This window comes from Cupressus sempervirens, chromosome 3 (genome assembly GCF_028749045.1).
Source record: "Cupressus sempervirens isolate cs-2001-9-10 chromosome 3, ASM2874904v1, whole genome shotgun sequence".
Lineage (NCBI taxonomy): Eukaryota > Viridiplantae > Streptophyta > Pinopsida > Cupressales > Cupressaceae > Cupressus > Cupressus sempervirens.
The window spans coordinates 1,012,314,243-1,012,337,986 of record NC_143120.1 but is presented as its reverse complement, the minus strand read 5'-3'; the positions used below and the strand labels follow the sequence as shown (position 1 = coordinate 1,012,337,986).

The 23,744-nt window shown below is 39.4% G+C and overlaps 1 protein-coding gene across 3 annotated transcripts in view; it reads right to left on the bottom strand.

Moving 5' to 3' along the window:
* LOC149570173 (Glycine cleavage T-protein family) overlaps nt 1–23,744 on the bottom strand; it is a 124,896-nt gene that overhangs the window by 63,554 nt on the left and 37,598 nt on the right. For all 3 annotated transcript variants that reach the window (XM_089822823.1, XM_089822824.1, XM_089822825.1), the window contains exons 2-3: nt 22,818–23,071; nt 22,584–22,682 (exon numbers count right to left, since the gene is read on the bottom strand). In XM_089822823.1, the coding sequence (XP_089678949.1) occupies nt 22,584–22,682; nt 22,818–23,071 (353 nt within the window). The remainder of the gene's footprint in view (nt 1–22,583; nt 22,683–22,817; nt 23,072–23,744) is intronic.

Below are 23,744 nucleotides of genomic sequence, written 5' to 3'. Positions count from 1 at the left end.
ATGATTTGCCTAGTTGTTTTAAGAAGTTTAGATCTCCTAAAGGAAAATCAGTCCCTCCTCCTCAATTATAATGGCCAAATACATATCTTGGAATGTGAGGGGCTTGGAAACCCCAGATAGGAAATATATCATAAAAAGACTGCTCATAGCTCACAAGGACGCTGACTTCCTAATATTCCAAGAGATCAAAGCAACTGGATTCCAGCTTGATATTGTCGTTAAGTGTATTTGGAAGGATGCTAAACCCTTTTTTACCAATCATGAGAGAGGTAGAGGAGGGACTACAATCCTGATCAGTCCTAAATGGAAGAACCTTGTGGTAGCTTGAGGATCATCCCCTTGCAATAGAGTTATTTGGGTTATCCTTGACAATCAAGGGAAGATATTTGAAGTGTGCTCAGTATATGCGCCTAATGACCATATGAGTAGGGTCTCCCTCTGGAAATGGATGTCTCTACTTCATAATATCTCGTGGATAATAGTTGGAGACTTCGATATGATAGAGAGTCAACGAGATAAGGTTGGAGGGTGCAAGTTTGAGTGGAAGGGGGATGAGAAATTCTTTTGGAATAGTATGATATCTAAACACATCTTGTTTGACCCCCTAGCAGGTAAGAAAAATGAATACAAAGGGGTATGGTATACATGGACCAATTTTCAGAAAGGCAGCAATAGAATCTGTTGAAGATTGGACAGATTATATGTTAACAAAAACACATTTAGCTTTCAGACATTTGATGAAGGTTCCAATGTGTTGGTGTATCCATTCACACTCTCTGATCATCTTCCCATTGTTGCCAACATTTTCTGGATAGATAACTAGCATAATGATAGTCCCAAATCAGAAGGGTTTGCCCTCAATACTACCCTGCTAAAAGATGTTGACCTTAACGCAGCCACATTTATGGTAAGATGGTATAATCATTGTGTGGTAACACATCCAGATTCAATCACCAGATGGAATACTATGATAGAAAGTTGGAAACAGATCTTCAAGGCAGTAGGAAAGAAGAAAACAAAGGATATGAGAAGGAAGGAGACATTACTTCATAATACCTTGATTGAGGCAGAAGCATCCCTACAATCCAAACCCCAGGATTATACCCGCCAAGGAGTGCTAGCTGAAGCAGGAGATGCGCTTAGAAAGATCCAGCAAATTAAGATACAGGGGGCAAAAACCAGAGCAAGGGTCAACTGGATAAATCATGGGGATAAGGGCTCTAGATATTTCTTTCAAATACTTAAAACTAAGGAAGCAAGAGACAGAATTGAAACTATTAGAGAAGGGGATGACCTTATCATTGACCTTAGAGAGATTGTAAAGCTCTTTGCAAAATTTTATAATATCTTGTTCACATTGGAAGAACAAGCATTGAATATAGAAAGTGAAAGGATTAGAATCAAGAATTTAATTCCAGACAAGATAGCAGAGGATGATAAAAAAAGACTTAGTGCCCTCATTTGCAAAGAAGAGATTATTCAAGCTATCCCTCAGATGAGAAATAATAAGGCCCCGGGACCAGATGAGATACCAGTGGAATTCTACAAGACTCACATTGATTGGATTTGGCAAGACTTACTAATGTTGTATCAAGAAGGCTTTGACCGAGGATCACTAGGTGTCACTGTTAACTCAGGATTCATTAAACTCGTCCCTAAAGAAGGTGATAAGACCCTGATTAAAAATTGGAGACCCATCACCCTCCTCAATGTCTCATATAAGATTCTTGCAAACATTATGGCTCTGTGACTTAAGAATATTCTACCATATGTTATCACAAATAAACTGGTTTTGTCAAAGGTAGATATATTCTAGAAAACTTGAATACTTGCTGGGAAACCATGGAGTGGGCCAAAGAATCTAGACAACAAGCAGGGATGTTCCTAATTGACTATGAGAAGACTTATGACAGAATAGAATGGAAGTTCATTGAATTGCTATGGAAGGAATGGGATTCTCCAAGTAGTTTGTCAAGATGGTACTCACTCTTATGGCTAAAGCACATGCTACTGTCGAAGTCAATGGCCTGAGATCAGATTCATTCTACCTTTCTAGATCTATAAGACCAGGATGCCCACTTGCTCACTATTCGTCATTGCAGTAGACAGCCTACATTATATCCTCAAAGACAGCTCTGTTTCCCCAAAAGTTGAATTATGCTTCCTAATGGTGAGGAAATTAATAATGTCCAGTTTACAGATGATACCGCTCTCCTAATAGATTTGTCAGAAGATCATATCAGCAATCTTACTTCCAAATTGGATATATTTTGCAGAGCCTCAGGTAGCAAAGTCTCTATAGTCAAGTCCATTATGCTGGGATTGGGAAAGCATCCACCCTTATGGTATAGTAGATTTGGATTCTCCTGGGGGGACCTAATCATATAGTCAGACACTCAGGGATTCCATTCTCAGTCTCCCCTAATTTGAACTCAATGTAGGAGTGGATTAAGGAAAAGATTACCAACAAACTTAATAGATGGAACAATAATTACTTGTCATTGGCAGGCAGAGTTAAGGTATGCCAGAAAATACTCTCAGCATAATACCATATACTAATCCTCTGCATAGCTCTTCAATCAAAGTCAAATTAACTACATTCAGAAGGTTATCAGGAATTTTTTATGGTCAGATGTAAAAGGTAATCAAAAAAGACATGCAGTTAAGTGGGATTGGTGTACCATGAGGAAAGAACTGGGAGGGATGGGACTAAAAGACCCAAGGCTACAAGGTATTGCTCTCGCTGCTAAATGGATTGCTAGATCCAAAAAGGGAAATGAACTGTGGAAAGTACTAACTAGACATAATATTACAAGAGGTGTACCATTTTTGGGAACAACTTGGAAAGGGTTGCACATACATGATCTTCTCTCAGGTAGATGGACAATCAAGGTGGAAGGGTCGGCAGTTTTTAAGGCCATCTGGAAAGCATGGGACAAAGTGAGATAATGGGTGGCAGGGGCTGGACTCACAGATAAGCAGGGCAAATTGTGTGGGGAGAAATCTCTCTAGTGGAACCTAGAAAGGAAAGGGAAACTACTTTCTCTGTTACAAGGTTGTTCAGCTAAAGCCTGGGATAGGAATGGTATTCATACCTTCAATGATCTTATAGTACAGAAAAATCTGTCCACTTGGGAGAACCTTTCTTCTAGATTTACCCTCCCCCAATCCCAAAAAAGAACCTATGTTGTTGTGAGAGATGCCTGAATTAAGGCCAGAATCCCCATGAATGTGGTTATTACATTGATAGACATACTCTTCTTTGTTGGCCTGATGGTTCAAAACTCTATAATACGAAGGTTAAGAACCTTTATAATTTGTTGTCTGACAATATTGATGTTTTTGTCTATCTTAATTCCAAATGGAAATGCAATTTAGAACCTAAGAGTTGGACCAAACATCTATCAGCCATTTGGCACCGTAATGTGAAACCAAAGTTTCAATTTTTTATTTGGCAAGCCTTGCTTCACAAACTTCCACTATGCAATATTGGTGGTAACCCCTTCACTTCTTCCTTCTACTCCAAGCCCGAAACCATGTCCTACTTGTTTTCTGAATGCGATTTTGCCAAAGGGGTCTGGAACTGGTTTGGTGTACGGATTAAGTCTGAACTACTCATGTTCTTTGCTATTTTTGGGTGTATCCTTTGTTTACCGCATAGATTAATTAAGAAACGCACGCAGACAAATAATACGAACATGAACAACAACCAGCAGAACTCTTATTATTATTCACATATGCCCACAGTACATTTGTTGTGAGGTTTTTACACATCGCCCCAAATTCTTGGGGACCCCCTTTTTAATCGCCTTTAGGGCCAGTGGAGAAGGTTAGATGTATTTTTCGCCCGGTTTCAACTTGATTTTCCAGAGCTATCAGTTCTATCCTTAGGCCGAATAAGTTCAAAATTGATTTCAACTTGGCAGGATAAGATTGTGAATTTTGTACTTAGACGATTTCTTTTGAAAATTTGGATTTAATTGTAAATTTGAATGATTTTCAAATAAGGAAATTTTTCGTTAGACTTAAGTTCTTGGAAAATCTTTTTTTTTTTGGTGAAATAGAATTTAATTTTGTAAGATGAAGTTAAATTGCAAAATCGATTTTTACTCTAGAGGCAATTTTATTTTTTTGTCATAAAATTTTAATTATTTAGCAAAATCGATTTAGAGGAAAATTGCAAAAATTGGCTTTAATAGATTAAATTTGCCTTGAAAGCTTTTGGTATTTAATGAAATTGGTAAATTAATATTAAGAAATGGCTTTTGGTTAGCCAAAATTCAACTTCAAGGATGTATTAATTAGCAAACCCTCATTAAATAGAAATTTTTAGCATCCCCAAGGCACCATTTAATTTCGTTTTGCAATTTGTGGTTAATTAGTAAATTAAAAGTGCAGTTTTCATTTTAGAAAATTAAAATTTTGGCAAAGTATTTAAAGTGGGCCACTAACTTAGCTTTAATTTTGGTTTTTTTTTCCTCTATAGGACCAAGTCGGCCAGCCTGGGAGGAAGGTGAAAGCTGCTATAAAGGGAGTCCCCTCCCATTTCATTTTCATCAATTCATTTGCTCCTCATGCTTGGGCGAATTTGAAGCAAGGGCAGATTTCCAGACTTGGGCGAAATTGGTGAAAGGCAGTTTTTTGGCGATTTTTGGGCAATTTCTCCATTGCCATTGTTGGGCGATTTGTCTAAGGGCCAGATTTTTTGCGTTTTTGGGGATTTTTGCTCCACTTTGTGCGCTGCGATTTGTGCCCTAGGTGGCAGATTTTACAGATTTTGCTCCTTCTTTGCTTGGGCAAATTTTGTGGAAGGGCAGATTTTTTTTTCATGCTTAGCCGAATTTTGTGGGAGCCGAATTTTGTGGGGGCCGAAATTTGTGGAAGACAAAATTCTGATTTTCTAGAGGGGCTGCAATTTTTATATCAGATTTGGGCAATTTTGTTGGGAGAAGAGATACATATGAAAGTTTGATTTTTGCATAGAAGGCAAGTGTTGGATAAGCTTAGAGGCTTTGTTTTCTAATTTGCAAAGGGATTTGTAATTCTTTGATGTCATATCCTGGGTTCCGAAAAGTTGCTGTAAGATTATTAGTTAAGGTGAAAGTCATCATCTAGAGTTGCAAGGAGTGCTTAAGCTGACATCCATTCTTTCGCTCTTTCCTAAGAATTGCACTACTTGGTTCTTCTTGCCTTTTGGTCCACCACTCTACCATCCCGTAATAGGGCGACGAGCATGGAGGATGATAGTGCAAGTAAGAATCCCAAGCGGGCAAACGCTAAGAAAGACAAAGAGGATATGACGCCCAAAACTTCCTTCTTCTCGAAAATGAAGAAAATAACCGATACTAATATCGCTACAGTGGACATGATACGGATGAGGAACAGACTAAAGGAAGGACAATCCCCCTTGGCAAAGAGGATATACAAGAGCGGAATTGTACATGCAGCAGCTTTTCCTCCTACTTTGCCTTGTCCGGAATTGATTATGGAGTGTGCATCCAGATTTGATCTAGACAGTAAATTCATCATTTTTGGCGAAGGGAAGAGAGTGTTGGCCAACATTGGCGAACAAGCAATTGAAGAGACATTTAATATTCCCCAGAGAAAGGGCATGACAGTTGTAATGGTGGATCAGGCGGCCAAATCATTTCAAGGTAACCAAGAGGCCTACTTCTCACATCTAAAGCGGAATTGGATACACAAAGGAAGGAAAGGAGTTAACAAATCAACAAGGCTTACAGTGGCAGATTTCAAGCCAGAATATGGCGATCTCATTGTTCTTCTCAGCCGGATCATGGGCCTAGCTCAAGCTATGCAATTCGAAAACTGGATGTACTTCTTCATTGATGAAATTGAAAAGGGAAAAGGAAAATTTGATTGGGCTAGGATCATAAGTGAAAATTTAGAGTTGCAACTTAGAACAGTTCAAAACCAAAGGCAATTCTACATGGGATCCTATCTGTTTTACTTAATTGCTAGATTGTATGAGAGTCCGGGACTTAGGGCCTTAGGAGAGATTGGTAATGGGCCGGGGCAATATTTGGTGCATAAATGCTATCCGCAGCTTCATTTGCACAATAACAAGGATTACAAGATGTTTTGCGATGCATTCGCCATGAAGACAGTAAGGGTATTACAAGGGGCGCCTGCTAAGAGACTTTCATCGGAAGCAGAAGCAAGGATTAAGAAGTTTGGGAGTTGGTTCATCCAATTCCCGCAATTCACATACATTAGAGTGGCAGGAAGTACAGTTTGTCCCAAGAGGCTTCCAAGATACCCGCCCGACAAGGTAGTTTTGATGGAATTGGCTAGGCAGCTTGAGCACTATGATAGAGTAATGAGGAATGAGGGGAAAACAGGCGTTTCCTTCTCAATTATAATTGGCAATGATAGTTGCCCAAATCGGGCCGCCTTTGAGGCTGCGAAAAAGGAATTGGAGTGGTATCATCTAGGATGGTACAGAGCAAGGCAAGGATTCGACCCTGTTGGTCTTATCAAGGCATCTCATGGAGGCGAATTTAAGCATGTTCCCACTATAGAGGACTTTTGGGCCAATGCAAAGGATGATTTTCACGAGAGAAAGCTAGCTTTCTCGAGATTGTTGGTGAACATGATGAGAGATATCAGATGGAGAGGCTTTGATATTCCCGATCAATTGGAGGATGATCGTAGTGTGTTGAGAGAAGACTATGAGACAGTAGTTGGAACAGAGTTGAATCCAGTGGATTGGGACGATCATCAGGATCCTTCCTTGGAGGCAGTCACAAGGACAGTAGATTTGCATACCGAGTCCTGGTATAATGCCAAGATGAGAAAGCTACAAAGACAAAAGGTTCTCCTTACTTATGAGATGATGAAACCGAAGGAAGGTCTAGTAGAATCAATCGGACAGAAGGGTGAAGGAAGTGGCCGGCAATCGGAGACAGTTAGAAATAGCAAGAAGAGGGCTTTGGGGGTAGAGAAAAGCCAAGAATGTTCGGAACCTCCAGCCAAGAGACAGCGGGCAGCGCCGTCAAGGGAGAGTATAACTAAGGCTAGAAGCCAAGAGGTCAATTCGAGTGGTAAAGGGGCCGCAGTGGAGGTGAGCTCTGATTCGGAATCAAGTGGCTACAGTGAAAGTACGGAGTACTCCCCTCTCTCGGAGAACCAGCAAGGAAATATGGCAGAAACTAGTAGAGAAGAAGATGGGCCGATTGATATTGAAGAGATAAGTCAGGCGTCTAAGGCCGTTGGTGATGCTTTGTTGGTCGAACCGAATCCGGATTTGGGGAGATGCACTGCACCACTATGGTTAAGGCAAATGCTTATGCCGAGAGGCGAGGTGGTAATGGCTCACGCAGTTGATGATATCCAAGGACTAATAGAAAAGGATGATAGCGAGAACCAAAAACAGATGGCAAATACGGTGGCAAGGGTAATCAGAAGCGACAATGATGGTCACCGAAGGGTTCAGATTGCTATACCAACAGTCAATAAGGCAGCGGATGAGATTGCAGCCCAGGAGTACGAAATAGTAGAACATAATTTGGGAAGAAATACAGATGATATGGAATGTGAGGAGGTTCAGGAAGGCATAGCATCAATCAGAGAAAGATTGAGGAAGGCAAACGAAAAGATAGTAAAGTTGGAGGCCAAAAACAAATATTGGAGAGATTGCCAGCCAATCCAACAGCTGCATCAGGCAGCCCTTCCTCAAGACAGCGGGAGCAATTCAGAAGAGGTATCAGCTCAGTTACATGAAGTAAGGGGTTGGATCTATGATACAATCCAAGATGGGCGAAATTTCTTGCCCTCCTTCATCTCAACATTCCAGTCATTGGTGACTGTTAGAAACAAATTCAAATTATTTGAAGAGGAATGGAAGAATTTTCTTCCCATCAAGGATTTGGTTATTCCTAGGCTGCAGGCGTTCATTAGGCTACCGGAGGCATATTTGGAAAGAGCCCGGTTGGTTGATGAGAGAGGATTGAGCATAGTTGAATCTTGGTATGTCGCATTGACTACCAGATTCAGAACACTTGAAGAAATTCATGATGAGATTGCACAACACGGCCCAAGCGTCAACACTTCCATTTCGACCATGATGAGCGACGTTGGGGTGGCGCTTGATTTTGAGGGTATTAGAGAGGAGGATGTCAGTGAGACAGGATTTGGATCGAGATTGGATGAGTTAGGAAAGGCTGCCGTCAAAAGGAAACATCTGAACACCCTTTCCTCACTCAATGCGTTTATTGGGTTTGCAAAGGAATATGAGAAGGATCACGAAAGGATACTACAAGCAGCAAACAGCGTGGCAAAGTCAGCAAAACTCCGAGCGAAGCACACACCTTGTCCTCCTATGGAAGAAGTTAACGAAAGGCTAGCTAAGTTCATTGCCTTAGCTAAAAGAACAAAAGAAAAAGGAAGAATTATATTAGAAGATCATCTTATGTAAGCCCAAGTGGCAACTTTCTCTTTCTTCTAGAATAGGACAAGTGTTTGTTTCTGATTGGCCACCATTTTGGTGCCTTCTCATTGGTTGCCACTTTTGCACTTTTTTCATTGGTCCATTGATGAGGTGGCATCTTCTCATTGGCCGATGGGGTGGCAACCCTAATTAGGGTTTTTGGATCCAATATGGATCGTCGATCTTGTTTTGATCTCTACCGTCCATTGTATTTTGGACCTCTATATAAGGCCATTGGCTCTCATTTGTAAAAAGGAGGGGTTGGAGAAATTGTTGCGAAAATAATACCAAAGTGCTCTCTTTTTCATTGCATGTTGACTAAGAACATTGGGTGTTATTGCATGTTTTCTACTTCCACATAGTTAAATTTTCTTTTCAAGTTGAAGCAATTTCATTTCAAGTTGTTAGAGTAAGAGTAAAATAAAATGGATTGTTGCATGGTAGCTTTGGTAGATGTTTGATAAGGGTCAACACTAGGCCACTAGCATCCTAGCGGCTGGTTGGGAGGCTTTGTGTGGTGATCTAGTTTACTTTCCTTTGAAGCGTTGCATCTATGGAGGTAGGGCCGCTGGTTAGCCTTCATTAGATTCGATCCCCGTCCATCTGCTAACCTTCCATTCTTAGGAGTAGTAGTAGTTGAGCAGCCAAATTTCATGCTTAGAAGAGGTTAGTTAGAGAAGTAAACCAAAACATCGGCATTCTCACCTTCCATCGCCATTCACCCTACATTGCCATCATCGCGCCATCAACATCATCTAGCATTCACACCGAACCACCATCTCCATTTTCTCACCAAGATCCAAATTTTTCTCAAACAAGAAAACGTAAGGCCGCCTACGTGATTACCAGCAAATCACACTGATAAAACTGAGCGAGTATCCAACGGTGTAAGGAACATTGGAGTTATACTCATGTCCCATGAGAGATAACTTTTCAAGAGAGGAATTGTGTATTTGATATTTTGTATCAAGCATCCAATTACTAATATGTTATGTAGTGACACAAAACTCGCATCAACAACATTATACTTCAATGATATGATCTCCTGATGATTACAATGCTTCCCGAAGGGGTTATAAATACTTTCTGAAGAACTTTCCCGAAGGAGTCCGTCGACCACATACATGTCGTTACATAAAAACCTTTCCGAAGGGATCCGTCGGCTGATACACAATTTCCTTTCCGAAGGAACCCGTCGGCTGATACACAATTTCCTTCCCGAAGGGACCCATCGGCTGATACACAATTTCCTTCCCGAAGGGACCCGTCGGCTGATCAACAATTTCTACCGACGACATCATCCCCCCCAAAAAAGAAAAGTCGTCTCCTGACGACTACAGAACAAAACTCAAACAACTAATACAACAATATTGATCTGCCATATTACTTTCACATTCATCCCGTTGCATCTATAGCCTTTGCTAACACAATACTGACTCCTCAAGCTGACCTTGATAGCCACCTGTGCTGCTTCCTCTGCTTCCAACTCCTCGGAACCTTGAGCCAAGTGTCGCTGCACTGCCTCCAACTGGATGATCAGCTCCTCCCGAGATCTCTACGCATCCACCAAGACAGCCTCACGGCCAACACCTACTCTCAGTGCCTCTGATACACAAACACTCCATGCCTACAGCAGCTCCAAGTCTTCTCAACTGGTCAGACTCCCACAATTGATATCCGCAACGACTGGGGGTCCAGGGGGCAACGCCCCAGGTGCTTCCCCTTCCCTATGGCATCATCTGATACTCATTCTAAGCAACTTGATTCTGTCGTTGTTTTTTTTTTTTTTTTTTTTTTTAGAAAACTTCCTGTCACCCTTCTGTGATGAAATCCGTCTGAAGGCATCTTCACTATTGCAATCTTCTGGAAAAGTGTACTGCAATATCCCACCAAGTCTTCAAAATCCGTACAATGGAAAATAACAAAATTGGGCTCCAAATGCCGTACGTTAATCTTCTGGGGCTTGTCTTAAAACCGTACGGTGGTCCCAGTGCTAGAAAATGCAACTTTTAAAAACCATACAGTGCAAGGAAAACCGTACAGCAACTTTCAAGATGGAAATCGTACTACAAATATGGAATCCGTACATTCTTAAAAAACCGTACTACAACATGAAATCTGTACGTTCTTAAAAAACCGCACTACAACATGAAATCCGTACATTATTAAAAAACCATACTACAACATGAAATCCGTACATTCTTAAAAAACCGTACCACAACATGAAATTCGTACATTCTTAAAAAAACCGTACTGCAATTTGAATTGTCTGGAAAACCGTACGCCCTCCTTCAGATATGAAAAAAAAATCATACTTACTTCCTTTTCCCTTCAGACGAAAACCTCGTACGGTGCTGTCTCCTGCAAATATGGAACCGTACGGTACTTTCCAGAACCCATACGGTACTTCCCAGAAACCGTACGGTGCTTTCCAGAAACCGTACGGTGCTTTACTTCACTTCTTTTTTTTTTCTTTTTTCTTTTTTCTTTTTTTAATAATAAATTTTTTGAACAACTATGTACAATATTTACATATGTACAGTACTTACAGTCTTCTCTCAGTTGTTCGTCCATGGAGGTGCGTTACTTCTTTCATGGCAGACATTCAACTTCAACCTATTCACTGTGTCGCCAACTTCCTTTCCGTCTAGGATCCATTGTTTTACTGCTCCATTATCACCTACTTCCCGAATTTGATATGGTCCAACCTACTTAACTCTGAACTTGCCTGGGTTGATCTCATTCCGTCCATCATACCTCAACACCAACTATCCTGGTTGAAACCTGCTACGCCGATTCTGTGTCATCTCCATATCGCCTAGTTTGTTCCCGAAGCTTCGTACCATGGACTCCGTCAGCTGCCCCTTCTGTCCGTCAATAACACTTTCACTCTGTACTGCTACAACTTTTATTGAAACCTTCCTCTTTGTTGCCTGTGCAAACCGTATCGTGTGTCTTCCTTGCCGCCGGTACTTTTCTGCTATATCTGTGGTTTGACATAATACTTTCTTCCTGCGCAGTCGTACAGTAGAATCTTTCCTTCTTTTGGGTTCGTACTGTATGTTCTGTCCTTCAGCTTCAGTCATATCCGCGTTTCCTTCTTCGGCTTCTCTGTGTTGCTTCGAACATTCATTTCTTCCTTCGGCTTCTCCGTGTTCCTTCAGGCATTCATTTCCTCCGTCGGCTTCTCTGTGTTTCTTCGAACAGTCATTTCCTCCTTTGGCTTCTCTGTGTTCCTTCGGACATTCATTTCCTTCTTCTTTCTTACCTTCGTCGATCCTTAGCATATTACAACTTGGAAAGAGCTCGTAATCCTCTATCTGCCAGTGGTAAAGACCATTTACTGAATCCAGATCGTCATCTCCTTCCAATCGTAGGACTCCCTCCTGATCGGGTTCCATAATCTGCCTCCTCCCATCGTCTTCTCCTTCAGAATCCGATGATAGAGCTTCTTCTCCAACCATCTGAGTGTGCAGATCGATGACATACTTCCGGCCTTTTCTTTCGAGTGATAAAGTATTTTTCTTCCAATCGTGCTTTGCCTTGGCTTGTATCAGCCACCCTCGGCCCAAAATGGCATCATATCCTCTCCGCTTCAGTGGGATTACGACAAAGTCCAACAGGAATGGCTGTGTTCCAATCATCACTGGTTGTGCTGTCAGGACTCCCAATGGCTTGATTCCATGTTGATTGGCCGTTAGCAATTGGAATGTAGGCGGCCATAATGTCGGCTGTCCCAACTTTTTCCAAGTGTCTTCAGGCAACACATTGACACCAGACCCTCGATCCACAATTGTTTCTGTCAATACAGTCCCGAGAATTCCCATTTCGACGACTGTTGGATGGCGTCCAGATGAGAGGGCTAACAACATCGGATCTTCTGCACTTGCGCCACTTTCCTTCTCCTTTTTGTCCACTGTACTTGCTCCACTTTCCTGCTTCCTTCCATGTTCTCCTAGTAGTTGAGCAATGGGAACAATGTTTGTGAGTGCCGATCGGAGCTGAGGCATAGTGAGCAACAGATCACTTATCCTGACAGGTATCTCGACTTGCAAAATTTGCCGGACAATGTTCTGTTCTGCGCAGTTTCGTACGGAAGTACTCGGCGTGTCCTTCAGGTGTGCCATTTCTACCTGTGTTGCTTTCTGGATCTCTACCCGTGCTTCTTCCAGTCTCTTCTTTTCTTCCGCCAAGTCGGGGTACACTTTCGCTTGCTTCCGTGTGATGGCCAAAACCTCTTCTTCGTCCGTCCTGACGGTGATCAAGTTTACTCCCGACTTCAGACACCTAGCATCTTCATGATCACCAGGTCCACACCATCTACATAACTTCGGTGTGTTCGCCGTTGTACACTCTCGAGCGAAGTGACCCCACAAATTGCATGCGCGGCATTGAACAATTGGCCGACCATTCGCATCATTCTGAATTGAACTCCTTCCTCCATTGTTGTTGTTGCCACCATTGTTGTTATTGCTGTTGTTGTTTGGACCGCGCCAGTTGTTTCTGTATCCGCCTGATGTGGCACCTTCCGTACCGGTGTTCCCGTTCCCACCTGACGGGGATGCCTCCTGTGACAGGAACACTTGCTGCAGTGCCCTTGTTTTTAAATTGAAAGGACATTCCTTTATCGAGTGTCCGAGGATCTAGCAGATTTCACAAAATTGATCTTTCGGGCAAGATCCCTTCGTATGGCCTTTTTTCTTACACTTCGTGCACCATAGGTCATACCCTTAGTCTCCTTGTTCATGTTTTTGAATTCCTTCATCATCCGCATCATGTCCTTCTGGAGGGCCCGGCTCTTCTTATTGCTTTCTTCGTCATCACTGCTATCTTCTCCTGAAGATGCATCATCTTCTGAATCGGACGAGCTGTTTTTCTTCTTCTTCTTCGTCTTCTGGTCACTTTCGAAGTTCATTGCCCGATTGTACGCTTCATTCATGTTGATGGTGGCACGATCTTCATCTTTTTCCGCAGCTTCGGGTGAAGGCCTTCAATGAACCATCTTTTCTGGAGCCCATCTGCCGGCTTATTCTCCATTTTACTGATTAAGTCCTTCAATCTCCTAGCAAAGACCCGTACTGTTTCATTCTTCTTTTGCTTGGTATTGAATATCTCGGCTACAATTTCATTATCATCACGCAAAAGTTGAAATTCTGCGATGAACTCCTTCTTAATGTTATCCCAACTATTTAATTTCTGTGGATCAGCATCAGTAAACCAATCAATCGCAACAGCCCCTAAGGTAGCGAAAAATTGTCGGATCCATTCGTTTGTATCTGTTATGCCATTTGCCCTCCAGATCGTTTCACATGTTTTACAATGTCGAATGGGATTAGCTACTTCATCACCATCAAATTTAGGCAATTTTTCCTTCGGACCTACCATTATCACTGTATGTCGGGGGTTTTGTTGTGTACTTGCGCTGTTTTGAGCACCCGCGCTGTTCTGAGCTCCTGCGCTGTTTTGAACACCCGCGCTGTTCTGCACACCCGCGTTGTTTTCTACACCCACGCTGTTTCCGTCTTCCGCGCTATTTTCGGCTTCTGCGCTGTTTTCAACACTCGCACTATTTGCAACACCCGCACTGTTTTCGACTTCCGTGCTGTTTGGTGAAGAAGAGGGTTCGTCAACCGAAGCTGTTCGTTCCGGAAGTATATCTCGGACAAAGAGGTCACTCCACGCTCGTGCTCCTTCGGCACTTTGAGCCGTGCGAGTCGATCTCCTTCCGTTAGGATTCTCTTCCCGTGGCATATGCAGGTTCAAAAACTCCTCCCTCGCTTCTTCCACCAAATCAAGCCGTTGTCAAGTCTCCTTCAACAATCCTTCCACACTCCTGTTTCCGTCAACAATCTTCTGGAATCTCCTTCGGGGCTCTATCTGCTGAGCCAGAATTAAATTTTCCTGTGCAACGCGTATGTCATCTTTTTCTTTCAGCTTATTCTTATCTTTGTTCAACTGATTTGGCATTTAATTCATATCCGCCTGCTTGCGTACCAAGTCCATCGAGCAACGGTGCCAAATGTTTACCGCATAAGTTAATTAAGAAACGCACGCAGACAAATAATACGAACATGAACAGCAACCAACAGAACTCTTATTATTATTCGCATATGCCCACAGTACATTATACTTCAATGATATGATCTCCTGATGATTACAATGCTTCCCGAAGGGGCTATAAATACTTTTCGAAGAACTTTCCCGAAGGAGTCCGTCGGCCACATACATGTCGTTACATAAAAACCTTTCCGAAGGGATCCGTCGGCTGATACACAATTTCCTTTCCGAAGGAACTCGTTGGCTGATACACAATTTCCTTCCCGAAGGGACCCGTCGACTGATACACAATTTCCTTCCCGAAGGGACCCATCGGCTGATACACAATTTCTACCGACAACATCCTTGGCCTCCCCAAACAGCTTAACAAATTCTGGGTCGTCTTCTCTTCTTATTTGCTTTGGTCTATTTGGCTTATTAGGAATGATGATGTATTTAAGGATAGGAATGGAATTCTTACTGAATCTCTTAAGAGACTCATTATGCATAAAATATGCATGCAGGTTACCTTCAGCTACATGGCTAAACCGAGACAGGCATTGAGGGTTTCGAGTGTGCAAAAGTACTTAAAGAGGAAGGAATTAAATTTGAGGTGAAAGCTGGACTCGTTTGACGGCACTCTTAAGGAATATGCTGGAGCAAATCGAGTTAAGGAAACAGAGGAGCTGAATTCGCAAGTTGGTGAAGGGTATCAGGCTAGCACTAGTGCCACGGTGTACAGACCAAGGATCAGCAACACCAGGATGGGCAGAATGGTTAACATCCTAGCAGAATCTTGTGAAGCCAAAAGCATGATTGTAATTACTGAAAACAAAGAAAAGTTCAACGAAGGCAGATCCCCATGCATTATGATCAGTGCCTTTCCCCATGCGCCAACACTTCCATGGAAGCAGATTATGAAGGATCCTAACACAATAATCAGGGATGAGGAACTAAGGCTCTGGTGATCTGATGGTCCTCTGCCCTAGACAGCCTGGATGGATGTCTAGAAATTTTGTTTCTATGTCTTTTTGATACTCTGTTTTGGTTTTTTGTTTAGTTGGTATGATATTTAATGGAAGATTTGTGCGGACCACAGATCGCTTGTTGACTATGCTCCTCATTGGTTCTCTTTTCGTGGTTTGACTTGATAATGACTATATTATGATTAATAGAAGAAAAAAAATACTATGGGTGAAACATCATTGGTTCAACCCCTCTTTATGCATTAACAAATATGAAAAAAACAAAAAAAAAATCAAATAGCATGGACCAACCCACTATCCATGCCATGGGTAGGATCTACGTGTGAATGGACGCACCATTTGATTAAACAAATTGCAAAGCCCATGAGACAATTTAAGAAGGGAAATTGGAAAAAGCAAATCTCATTCATCCAACCTGTTGTTAACATATACTCAAAACGTGCTAAGGTGCAAATACACCCTCCTAACTTTGCCATAAACGGCCCCACATGGCATAGGGAAACATAGAAAACAAAAAAAAATAAGGAAGATGCCTTTATCTTATACTCTTGAACCGATGAGTCAAGTGCCTTAGTATAATAACCATGGTACTATGAACTATATTAATAATCGGATAATAAATATTTCTATATGTACATAAAAAGTATGAGGAGATACTTATGAAATATATTTATACTAGTATATTAAAATATAATTAGCTCTTTACCCAATAATGATATGAACAATTAATATAAGTATATTCTAATAGATTTATTCTAAATATGTACTTATAACTGAAATAGAATTGAGATTTGAGTCATTTTCCATACTGTTGTGAATAGTATTGATCTTAAGGAAAATATATAATGAAAGGATTGATAATGGGAATAGGATTAATTCCCTTATTATTAACACGAATAGATCTATTATTATATCCAACGTTACTATTACTAATTCATGATTGAGTCGACAATGTTTCGTAGTTCAATATCTTAATATAACCCCGGTATTAAGTGTCATTGACTACTAATTAATCAAGAAGATGTTTTAAGGCAATGATATGAAGTATAATGAAACAGTGGTGATTGACTTGAAGAATGACTAACTTTGATCACAACAGTATATCAGTTATAAAGAGTCACATAAAGGAAGGAAACTTCTTCAGTATAAATGACACACATAGCCTTAATTAAGACAGAGTTTGGGGTACCTATCAAGGATTGATTGTTGAACTAGTTGAGCTATCATCTTGGATGAGGATTACTGCAAGAAATTGGAGAAATGAATCAAGTACTTTTGCATGGTCATTAGGCTTATTCATTTCCTAAATTTTGGTCCTTATTTTTAGTAGGTTGGTTCAATATTCTCTTAATGAGACTTCTAAGAAGAAGATAACTAATTTGATTGGGCAATTAAAGGTTATTATCTTCTATGGGGAGTTTCTTATAATGACCCTTTTATGTTGATAAAACTGGGAATCCAAAATTCATGACAGGAAAATATATGTGAAACATTAAGCGCTGAACTATTTAGAGACAAATATTTTGTAACACAAGCATGTGAATATCCTCATAGAAAAATTTCTTCTATTGGGATGATTCTTTGCAAAGAATAAAAAGAACATAAATAAGATCACAATGTCTTTGATATGATGCAAAATTGTTCGACAATATAAGAGTGGGAATTTTACATTGTGGGGGGGAATGATAACCAATGTTCCATTCCCATTTGAACCATTCTTAGAAGGAAGATGACAAGTTCTAACATGAAACATCCTTAGAGGGGAGATGATTCAAAGGGCAGATGTCTAAAAAGGCATTTTCTAGTTTGACACATATTGAACTTCAGTGGATCAAGGATGTTGATGTACAGATTAGTATTTATTATTCTTATGTATTACATTTATCTACCCATTATAGTCTCTCTTTCATTTGCAGTTTTATATGTATTATATGAATTATTTTTCTTGATCTTTTCCTTTGTATCTGAAGTTGATCTTGCAAGGAAAGAAGAATGGTATATTAGGGAGCTTATGATAGTAGCTTCAAAGAAGTTGTGATCAGGCTGGATAAAGTGAGGCTCTTGAAGCAAATATTTTTGATGATTGAGATTATGAGTATACTTCTACATTAAGAAGGAGTATGACACTTCTTCAAAAGCAATGCAGGAGTGTAGAAGATTGATACTCAGAGGGAGTCTAGAAATACATATGTGTGACAACATGGTTTTGATGGGCCTACTAATGTGTCCATTATGAGGAAGTAATGACTCATCACCAGAAAATCGGAAGATCGATATCAAATTTAGAGGGAGTTCGACAGGCATCCTTGGGCGAAGAGAGCCTCTAAGGGAATAACTACAGGACCTAACTTCCCACGATCATTTCTCAAAGGGAGAATTTTGAGGTGCAAATCCCTTGTGAATGATATCTTCTCAATGAGGGAGAAGTTCTAAGTGAAATTCCTTGTAATCCATTTGTGAGAGAGAAGTTGAGGTGAAAGCCCTTGTTCCACCCTCTAACTTGATTCATGGTGGTTACTATTTTGCATATGTGGATTATGTCATGAAAGGTGACGATCTTGCATTGATATATATAGATAGATAGATAGATAGAGGGTGGCTATTGTAAGGTGATGATCTTGTCAATAGTTTGACATGTTATCATAATAGACTACATTAAGTTGTTGTTCCGGAGTGCCAGTAGTCATGATAACGAACATATCATGATTGGACTACATTGACTTGCTGTCCCGGAGTGCCAAAGATCATGATACTTGTCATGATAGAGTTCATGACATGTCGATTACTAGTTATCTAATCGACTTCACTAAGTTGTTGTTCCGGAGTGTCGGAAATCAAATAACTCATACCCTACTAGGATATAACATATTCTTTTGGTAGGCATCAAGGATTTGATGCCTATGCACATACCAAAAGAATATAAGTATGATGAATATCATATTATTAATATTTCTTGTCGAAACATACTTCGGATTATATTGAAAGATAACATCTAAGTTGATGGATATATGTTGATATCCTTAAATATGTCATTCCAGGAATATCATACTAAGATGATATCTCTTCATATACTTGAGAGCATAATGTGTTCTATAACAATCCTCCCTTGCTAAGAGGGAGTGTTAAGTTTGTAGCTTCAAACGGATTGATTCGATTATGAGATACATTGTTAATGGTAAATCTTTATTTAGACAAATATTCTTATGTATATTATATTATATATGGTTATTTATATTATTGTTAAAATATTATTATTATCTAATGATGATTAACCATAGAGACATGTCTCCTCTCATATTTATAAGTCTTCAAATCTACATTTGGAACACACCAATAACAATGGTAATATTAGTACATTTGTAGAAAAGGATTCATATAACATTAACAGTTTGAACCTCATTTTGGATAGTTCAATTGTGGATGTTCATTTAAATTGTGCCCGAATTTGAGTATTTGGAGTGGATTATTTACAATAGGAAAATCTTTCACCATCTTAGAACATTGCACTTTTAATATGGCATTGTGAGCTATCGAGCTATCTCTAGTTAAGTAGAAAGTAGTTCCATAAGGAGTTTGCCCGTCCGAGAATCATTCATTATCATCATTATCCTTAGGTTTATATTAGATTTCTCTAAAGCCTTATCCTTTTCATCTTTATTTCAAGTTCGAGTTTGTCTAGAATTCAAGTTCCAACTGCTTTGTAAAGATTATTCCCACTTTGGGAAAAAGGTTCACATGATAAGTAGGAGATAATTTCCACAGCAAGTCAAATTGTGATATTGCTATAAGGATTTAACTGTGTAGTTGATGAGTTTTACTCAAAAACTACAGAGTTAAATCCTGATAGCAATATCACAAAAAGATTCACACTTTAAAAAAAGGAGTTTAAGTCTAGAAAGAATAACATAAGTCCCTTTGTGTTATCAGTAAAATCACATCATATTCACTAGGTTATACACAAAGTTGCTAGTTCATAGTGCAAACCTTGGGTTGCCTTATTTGTCACACGTTGTCATATTGTTTAATATTTGAGGTTTCTTTGTTCAAGGGAAGATAGAATACTCGGTGTTTTATTTTGTTCTAAGTGTCACAAAACACTCATCAACACAAGGGAGAACAAATATGACTTTGTGAAGCTTCAGAATGAAGCAGAACAGTCAGGACTAGGACTGTAACATATTGTTGAGCATGCACAAGTTGAGAAGGAAGATAACTAAGTTAAATAAGGCAACCCAAAAAGTGGGAAAAACTTTTCCTTTCTGTTATGCTGACGTTGTGAGCAGAACAGTTAAGACAGGCTTGTGTCTATGACTATTTCACATTTACTTGTTCGGTGATGCCAAGCCAAATTAGGAAAACTCGTAAAAAGCAAACGGGCCAAGCATTTCCCAGTTCATTTAAGTGATGTCCTAAGGCTTTTGGGGACCAAAAGCCCCCTGAATAGGAAGGGGTGATCCAACATTGACTTTTTGGCACCTATTTTGGACATGCCGACCAATGGAGTCATGTCTTGATTGCACTGCACAGCACTACTAAACGTGCTTTTTCTAAGTATTGGAGCGCTGCCAAAGTAATATTAGCTAGTTGAAGTGGACGTGTGGCTGCCGAAGAGAGCCTGAAGTTGTTGAAGTGAATATGAAGCTGAAAAACTGTTGTATAAGGACGAATATTCCAGCCAAAGCATATGATTTAGTCTTTGTCAGTCATTAACTAAGGAGGTCATTTAGTTGGTTTCTATTCATCACATGCACAATGACAAGGCAGAAAAATGCCACATGTTGTGATTGGTTGTTCAATTACAGATGTTACCACTTGTTTCCAAGGTAGGCAGTTAAATTCATGCAAAGGGGACAAACAATAATTGCAATCTTGTAGATTGCAGTCAAGGTCATTTGCATTCACAAATTAGCAATTGCAAGTCCATGGAGGTCAATTGGCTGAAGCAGTTATACAGTGTCATTGTTGATATTCCAAGACCAGGAATCTTCCCATCATTGCAAAGGCAAGGGTGCATTATAAATCAAACCCTATTGAGGAGATCACATGACATGTAAAACCTCTATTATTTCTGTGATCAAAGGCAAACAGCCACCTAGAAGAGTTCTATGGAGCACAAATTTTTTTGGAGACAAGATAGAGGTAAAGGTCATTATGAAAACCCAGGGGAGTGAATGCTATGGCATAGTTTCCATGTAACTGCACAATATTCTGAATGAGAAACAACTGGTATTCTCTTTCTGTAGATTTTCTACCCTTAACACATTTTATGCAAGGATAAATAAGGTGTTATGTGTCAATTTTTGTGGTTGAGCACTGTTATTAAATGTTTATTTGAGCTGTTTCATTTATTGTTTTAGCATTGCACACTGTTGCAGGCTTGATATCAGCCATTAGAGCAGACTGTTAAAACTATATGGTACTACCAACATCTCAAATGCATGGTTGATGAACCACTGGGGCTATCAACCTAGTGTGTTATGGATCAACCTTGTCCATAAATTGTTTGGATTTATATAGGAAAGCAACAGCTGTACAAGTTCACATGACCTGTACGGCCATAGCAAAGCAAACAAATTGGTAAGGGAACTAAGAGGTTTATTTAATACATTGCAAAGATATATCAAACATAATTTTTTATCAGTAATGTATACTGCATATGCACTTAAACAAAAAACTAAATCAAGGTTGAACTGCCAGGGTGCATTGAGATTATATTCCAAAGCTAAATTACTATTATTCTTAATAATAATTAAATTATTATAGAGAGAAATTAAAAACTCGTAATATTTTCCCCAGGGGCATGTTCCCATTCCTTATTCCCCAACAACCCTGTTCCCCTGTCATTTGCCTGTTCAAATGTTGTTCCTTGCATTTTAAGGTTACTAGGCATCTGCATACTACCGACATTCGATTATTACATCCATATAGGTCTTCAAGGTTTGTCTGTTGTTGTTCAGTTCTCCAATAGAGTCAGTGCCTTCATTTGAAGGTGGATGGCTTCTGTATTCAGATAAGATTTCTTATAATCAGGTTATTCAGAGGTTTGCTTCATATGGACCTGAATGGATATTTCTCTGATTTGTATATGCCAACTTTTCTATCTTTATATTGGTATATAACATGCCTCTACGATATAAAAATTAAACTGGTCAAAACATCATCACAAGCACTTCACCATTCTGATCTTTTTTGAAATTTTCTGTTCAAAATTGCAGATTTAATGGGCCTTGGCCAATACAAAAATTTCATGTGAAGAGTTATACTCGCCATTTTAACCCTCAGATTCTTGGAAACTGCCATAGCAAAGAATACCAATCTTGTAGTGATTGCAATAGAACAAATTCATGGCAGAATTAAATTTAATAGAGTTAACAAGCCATGATCCAAAAAAATATTGAAAATTCATATACCTTTTCAAAGAAACCAGTTTATCACAGAATGGGGAATCAACACATTTATATCTTTTAAAACAATAACAGTTTCACAAGAACTGACAAAAAACAACAATGGTGGTTTGTAAATTTTATATTGCATTACATAACAAAAAGCAATTTTTCCTTCAGATTAACAGTATCACAAAAAAGCATAATATGAACTATGGTAATTTGTAAATCTTGTATTATATAACAAAAACATTGTAAGGAAAAAACTGTGACCCCTTAAGATGCCTATAGATACTTCTGTGTTATTGAAGTTGAGTAATACTTGATGACAACCCAGCCAATGGGTTTACATGACAATTATAGCACATTCATCGTTTAAGTTGTAATGCAAAAGCTTTGTGTTCTTGAGAATCTCAGTTCATCCTTGGGAACCTCCTGGAAGTGACACACAGCTTAAATAACTCACAATCAGGATAATGTCTTCTAACATTTTCAATGGAGACTGATTTATCACCATGTCTACACGTTCAAAAAATTACACGGCTCATCCTTAATAACTTACATACAGCATACACCCAATAGTAATACATTCAATTGACTTCACATATGTCTTGCAATGTTTCACACATGATTTTGGGCAATCTGGCACCTCATATCTAAGCAGATGGCTAAAAGTGCCAGGCTATGATAAAAAGCATGCATAACATCAATTAAGAAAAAAAAAAATTGAACCTTTAGGAATTTCTGCTGAACCTTCTGGTACTCCTTCCTCTAGCCTCCACAAAAGATAATATCGCTCATCCATTTCTTTATCGGCTTCTACTAGTGGTGCTGGAAAAAAATGACATTTTAAAACATTAATATGACGCTTGAAAATGCATATAGGTAAATACCAGATCTTACCACAGAAAATGCAACTTAACCAACATGATGCACCCATACTGGAATCTATGGCCTGAAACTTACGTAGGCTATCTGATGGAAAGATTCCCCGGAAACCAAGTGAAGCCAATCTTGGATCCCTGAACCACTTCCAGCTGCGAATACAACCTTGAGCAGCAGTGCAACCATTAAAGTCATTACCACCACCCCAGCCAATGCCTTCTGTTTCAGCATCTTTATTGACACCTGATTCTTGTACCAAGGCACCACCAAATCGTTGCCATGCAGCCATATCCTTTGAGGCATCTTGTATTTCCACCTTTGCACGCAAGCGATATCTGCAAACCACCATAAAAGATTCATACTCTGGTTAATTCATTACTTACTAAACAAGTCATAACATTTGACAAGCAATGTAGAGCATGAAAAGAATTTGAACAACGCTGAAAATTCAACCACTTTAAATGCTCATCAGATTTATAACTCAATTCTTCAGGCATAGATGCATATTAATTCCTAAACAGATATTAAAAACTTGTTGGTTTCACAAAATCCACTTAACTTAAAATTTGTTGCATGGATTCCTCTTCTTTCTAAATGCATCTCAGGACATACTGCCAACTGTATATCAATCTGTCCTCGAGAGATTGAACAATTGAAACTTAAAATTGTTGAAGTTTGTAGCTGCAATAGAAATATGTTTGTTATGACCATTATGGTCATCTTCAGCTGAAAGAGATATTTGTGATTATATTTAAGTCAATATTATGCAAAAGACATGTGTCATATGTCATGTGAAGAGGCATGCATATGGAATATGAAGTGTTGAATATATGGAAATATGAAAGGTCTTATTTTTGGGACTCAAAGAAATCTTCATGTGAAAGATGAAGAGTCTTATGCAATCTATTTATATTATTGCTTGATATATTGTAAATAAATCAAGTGGAAAGCCATGTACTTGTATATTTTACGATCAATAAGAGATGTTTTTGCTGGTGTGGCTGGGTT